The 5,137-nt window shown below is 58.9% G+C and overlaps 2 protein-coding genes across 2 annotated transcripts; one reads left to right on the top strand and one right to left on the bottom strand.

The window, feature by feature from the left end:
• Positions 1-888: 888 nt before the first annotated feature.
• Positions 889-1,485, top strand: PHACADRAFT_185775 (uncharacterized protein; the record flags this gene model as incomplete). Its single annotated transcript, XM_007397610.1, has 1 exon — positions 889-1,485. The coding sequence occupies one exon, from the start codon at positions 889-891 to the stop codon at positions 1,483-1,485; it is 597 nt and encodes a 198-aa protein (XP_007397672.1).
• A 906-nt stretch (positions 1,486-2,391) lies between these two features.
• On the bottom strand, positions 2,392-4,292 carry PHACADRAFT_259122 (uncharacterized protein). Its single transcript, XM_007397611.1, has 7 exons — positions 4,186-4,292; positions 4,016-4,134; positions 3,787-3,948; positions 3,651-3,726; positions 3,457-3,588; positions 3,177-3,361; positions 2,392-3,094 (listed from the first exon to the last, which is right to left on the bottom strand). Exons 1-7 carry the CDS (start codon positions 4,241-4,243, stop codon positions 2,699-2,701), a joined length of 1,128 nt encoding a protein of 375 aa, XP_007397673.1. The 5' UTR covers positions 4,244-4,292; the 3' UTR covers positions 2,392-2,698.
• Between the last annotated feature and the right edge of the window lie 845 nt (positions 4,293-5,137).

The raw sequence follows: 5,137 nt of genomic DNA on the forward strand, positions 1-5,137 counted from the left end.
TCGCTCGCTAAACTGGGCTCAGAGGGTCCCGGAGTTGGGGTTTCTGTGCCATGTTGTCGGCGCTCTCCGCACCTTCCGTGTTAGGTTAGACGTGACGTTTTGTAACGCGCGCGTCAGACTGGTGTGTTACATCTCGTGACAGAATGTCATAAGCAAAGTCCCACTTTGCTCATGCGTCTTGCTCACTCTGTCTCTGCTGTCTATAGCATCCATGTTCTCTCGTAGGCCCTATGCGGTCTATACAATTTTTCTAATTTATTTTATTCTTAAGACACCGCTCTGCGATACGGAAAACGCTGGACTCTAGCTTAGGCGCCTATTTGCCCATATAGGACGAGCACTTGTCTGATTACAATATCTAGCCCTGTCGCGATATGTGATAATAAACACTTCAAATACAACATTGTAAATAGACTTCGTAGTGGTCCACAACAATGTTCAGTTTCCCTGATGCAGCGCACTTAGTTTACTGCAGAAAGGGAGCCAGTGACTCCATGCTACGCCTGTCGGCCCATTAAGACACTCTAACTACAGGATAATAAACTCGTGTATCCTATGTCTCTCTTATTGTGCGCAGTGTGAGGCATGGCCGTACAGCGTGCTTGATCACCATCCCAGGTCTGAGGCCTGTGACATGTGACGGAGCGCTTACATGGACGGCATGGACAGCGTAGACGCCCTAGACGGCACAGAATTCCCAACTCCTGGACGTTCTAGCCCGCAACTGATGCGTGTGGTGATGCACTTGGGGCACCTGTGGTATTTTGGCTCTGGGCCCGTAGAAAGCGCCTCGAATCCCGGAGCATTTGCATGATGACCCATATTGCATTACAGAAAAGCACACGGCAGGACGGTCTCGTCGGATAGCCAACCCCAAACCGCGTGCAAATGGCACTCTGCGCAACCAGCACAGCCGTCATCGCTTACGCGCTCTGTTCTCAGCACCACAGCCTCCTTCGCGCAAGAAGAGCTATTGAACAACACGTCGATGTCGGTGATGTCGCTGTGCGTCATCCCAGCGAGGTGGACGTCGACTACGGAACGCAGAATGATCAGCCGGCACATGTAACGTCCAGTGGCCAGCGTGGGAGAGCAGACCTAAACTTGAACAAGAGCTCACGAGCGTCCGTGTCAAGGGACCTTCGGCGGGTTCGCTTGCATACTCGAGCACAGGGCATTCAAAGAAGCTCCAAGCAGTCTCGACATCATGTTCAAGTTCGCGATCGAATGCCCGAGGCTTTTCATAACAGCATTGGCCATGGTTTTCCTTCTGAAGTGCTTGGAGTCATACGTCAACGATCCATCGATTCCCAGCGCGGGGGACTTTCCCATCCTCAAAAAGCCGCAACATTTCTCGGTGGTCACGCTGCCATGCCGCTATACAGGCACCTGGGTCTCGCGAAGACGGCAACCGGGGCAGAAGAAGCACCACCACCGCCACCACACGGCCGGCGGCCGCCTCGTCACATCGTCAAACGTTCTTGAGATGCAGTGCTCTCTCATTCAGCTCATATTGCTCCCGGCGCCCGCCTTATTGAGTTGTTTGCAGCAGCTCGAGCCGAGACCCAATTGATGCCGTCGGCAACCTCCCTCAGGCTTCTTCGCCTGCCACGCGTCGTGGAATGCAACGCACGTGCTTCCCGGATGGCAGATCCTGGCCGCGGCCGGGCGAACCCAGGGGTCAGAAGCACGACGGAGCCAAGGCCGCCGCGTGTGCAGAAGCAGACCGTGAGGGAGGGCTGCGAAGCGTACGCCGGGACGGCCGGCCGCGTCGCGCAAGTACTGGGTGACCTGCAAAGCCGGTCCAGAACTTGGGGGGGGTGGTGGCTGAACAAAATGGGGACCTTGGTCTCCTCTACCGAGTTTTGCGCAAATGAAGAAAACAGCTTCGATTTATTTCACCGAGTTTTACCGCTTTTTCTTTTTAGGCATGATTCGGCTTTTGTTGCTTGTACCTAATTTGTATTGGACGTCAAAGCGCGGCTTTTCTTTTTTCGGGACAAATAGGGAAAAACAAGAACCTCATGTTCCCCCGATTGTGCGCTAAATCAAATGGAGCTAAAAGCGGGTGCAAAATCGGCCAAAATAGACCAAAACGCGGTAAAAACCGGAAAAGTGTGGATGTTTTTTTTTCCCTTGCAAGATTGTTCAAAGGCCTGTCGGACGAGGACCTGTGTTTGTTCGGTTTTCACTTGAGAAAAAATCTGTGCTTTACCTCCTTGTGATGCTGAGGCAGCAGCGGGCGCGGGCGCCTGCCAGCGTGCCGTGGCGGCCATGGACGGCCGGCACCAAGGTAGACTTACGTGCAGCCCGGAGAGGTCCCAAGCGTAACCAAAGACTCGATACAGAATCGGCTCGTGGTCTTTTTTTGTTTATTTTTTCCCCCCCTTCTCATGCACACACGCACGAAACATGGTACATAAGGAGATATAAGCTGGTGTGGGTGCAGACCGACATGCTGTGCAGATGGAAAAAAAAAGGTATAGTATGGGTTACAGGGCTTGTAGCAATGTAGAGCGGCGCACGAGGGCCACGGGTCCATTAAGCTGTGAGTGTGTGTGACATCAAGCAGAGAAAGAGAGAGAAGAAAAGACTCCGGGGGGGGGGACCCGCCGAAGGCGGGCCCCGCGCATGCGCTCCAGCCAAAAAGAAACTATACATCTCAATAACAGCGTGGAAAAGGCACATAGAATGCACGTCATGGATCGAGCTGGGAGATCGCGACCGAGGGCGCGCTCGAGAAGGTGACCGACGCGGGCTTGACGACGACGCCGGGGGAGTCCGGGCCGTCGTCCTCCCGGAGGGACGTGTCGTCGTCGCGCTCGATGTACTGCGTGATCTCGACCGCGAGCGAGTGGCCGTACGGGTATGTGTGCGCGTGGCCGTAGCCGTACTGCTGGTGGTGGCTGTACGCGTGCGCGGTGGTGGTCGTCGTGGTCGTCTGTCCGTCGGCGACGGCGCTCATCATGCCGGCGCGCACCTCGGTCGAGAACGCGCTCTGGTGGAGCGTGCCCGGCGCCGAGAGCCGCTGGTCGCTCGCGAGCCCGACGCGGACGGTGATCATGTTGAAGACGATCGAGATGATGGGCGAGATCTGTGCTTGCGCGCGCGTCAGCGAGCACGACCCCCTACACACACGACACACACACATGTGTGTGCACCCAGGGCGAACGCACCATGTCAAGGACGACGTAGACGCCGTTGGACTTGCTCACGAACGCGACGAGCGCGGTGGTGATCGTGAGCGAGTAGATCGCGCCCGACTCGATGACGACGCGCAGGATGGGCGAGAGCGGGTTGTTCGTGCTCGAGAAGCGCGCGCTCTGCTGCTTGACGCGCCAGATGCGGAACGCGAGCAGGCCTGGCAAGGGACTGCGAGTGAGTGAATGTGCGTTGCGTGCGTGCGTGGCGTGCGTGCGTAGCGACTGTGAGGGCCACCGGGCGAAAGACACTCACTGGTCGAGGACAGGTTCGTCGCGAGGGTGATGGCGTAGTTGGCGGTGATCCACCGGCCGGTCTGTGCGGCAAAGACGTCGCCGGCGTGGGTCGACGCGGTGGCGAGGGCGATGTTGAGGCCTATGGAGCACGCTGGGCGGACGCGTCGCTTGTGTCAGCACCGCAGGGAGTGACATCACCCGCAGAGAACGCACCGAAGAGGCCGGACCACCCCAGGACAGGGAGGACGACGATCCACGGGTTCTGCCAGACGATGTAGGTCCGGTAGATCTGCGGGGGGCTGAATGAGAAGGCGTGGTTCGGGAATAAAAAGAGGGCAGATGTACGTGCCACGACACCGTCGAGGATGAGGGTCTGGGTGTTGTAGAGGCAGCTCTTGATGACAAAGGTCGCCTGGGAGACGTCCCTGAAGAACTGCTCGGTGCCGCCAGGGAGGCGGGGGCCGGTGATGAGGAAGCCGTCGCGAACCCTGATGATATTAACGATCATCTCCTGTCGGGCTTGTGCTGTCAGTGCGGTGATACAGGGGGGGGGAGGGGGCCGCGAGAGAGTGACGTACGGCGGTGGAGAGGGCGAGGATGGCGCAGGCGGCACCGAGCATGCCGTGGTTGAGGCGGCGTCTCCTGCGGTTCTGGAGCACGATCCAGAGCGTAAAGATGAACATGAGCAGAGAGAAGCCTGTGGGCGATCAGTGGCTGTCGGGGCAGCTCTGGGCAGGCGGGGACAGACCATAGAGGATGGCCTCGAGGACGGTGGATATTATCGAGGCATCTGTGAGCGAGAGCATGCGGGGCGGGCAGGGCTACATGCGCACGAGGAGAGCGGGCGTCGCAGCGGACTGGCCGCGTGCGGGCAGAATGTGCGTGTGCGCCCTTTATAAGGGAGGGCGTCGCGTGGGCCTGGGAAGGGAAGCGTGGGCGGGCAAGATTCGGGGCCACGCGACTGACGTGCGCGTCCGAACGGGGCGCATTCTCGCCACGCGCGCAGGCCGCCGTGGGATGCACCCGGGAGCAGACCTGGACCTGACAGCCCAAATGGACCTCGGCCGCGGTGGAGATGTTTACTGCAATTTACCCGGAGATAGCAAGGCAATGACCAGCCCTGGTCGCTGCAACGAGCATCAGATAAATGCAATATCGAGCGCCGATGATGACAGAGTCTAACGGTGGCATTAGTCCCTCGCCTTCCCACCTCTGCCCGAGATGTCACCCATCGGCATCGTCTACTGCCCCCGCGAGCCTTTGTGCGCCACAGAGAATGGAAGGCGTCCGCTGACCGCGCTGGACGCGACTTATACCTGAGCTCACGACCAGCCGCGGCCAGTCCCACCATCACCCCTTCGCGAGTCCCCACCCGCCGCCGGCACCCGCAAGCGCTCCCAGGACACGCCTTCGTCTCCCAGGCCGTGCCGACAGCGTCCGCCTTCCCGCAGCCGTCCGCGTTAATAAGCATCTCAAACGAGGTCGATCCCTCTCATCCGCCCCCAACCCCTCATATCGCCATCGGGCACGCCAATCGTCACCAGGGGGCACGCGCCCCGACAGAACGGTACCTTTTCTCGCCGCCCATGGGCACATCCGTCCCGATCCGATCCTGCTTCGTCGTCGTCGTCGTAACGTGCACACCCGGCCTCGACTCAGTCGTACGCAGCGTTCAAGAACCGCAACAGGTGCGCCCGTTT

This window comes from Phanerochaete carnosa (assembly GCF_000300595.1).
Source record: "Phanerochaete carnosa HHB-10118-sp unplaced genomic scaffold PHACAscaffold_7, whole genome shotgun sequence".
Taxonomy (NCBI): domain Eukaryota; kingdom Fungi; phylum Basidiomycota; class Agaricomycetes; order Polyporales; family Phanerochaetaceae; genus Phanerochaete; species Phanerochaete carnosa.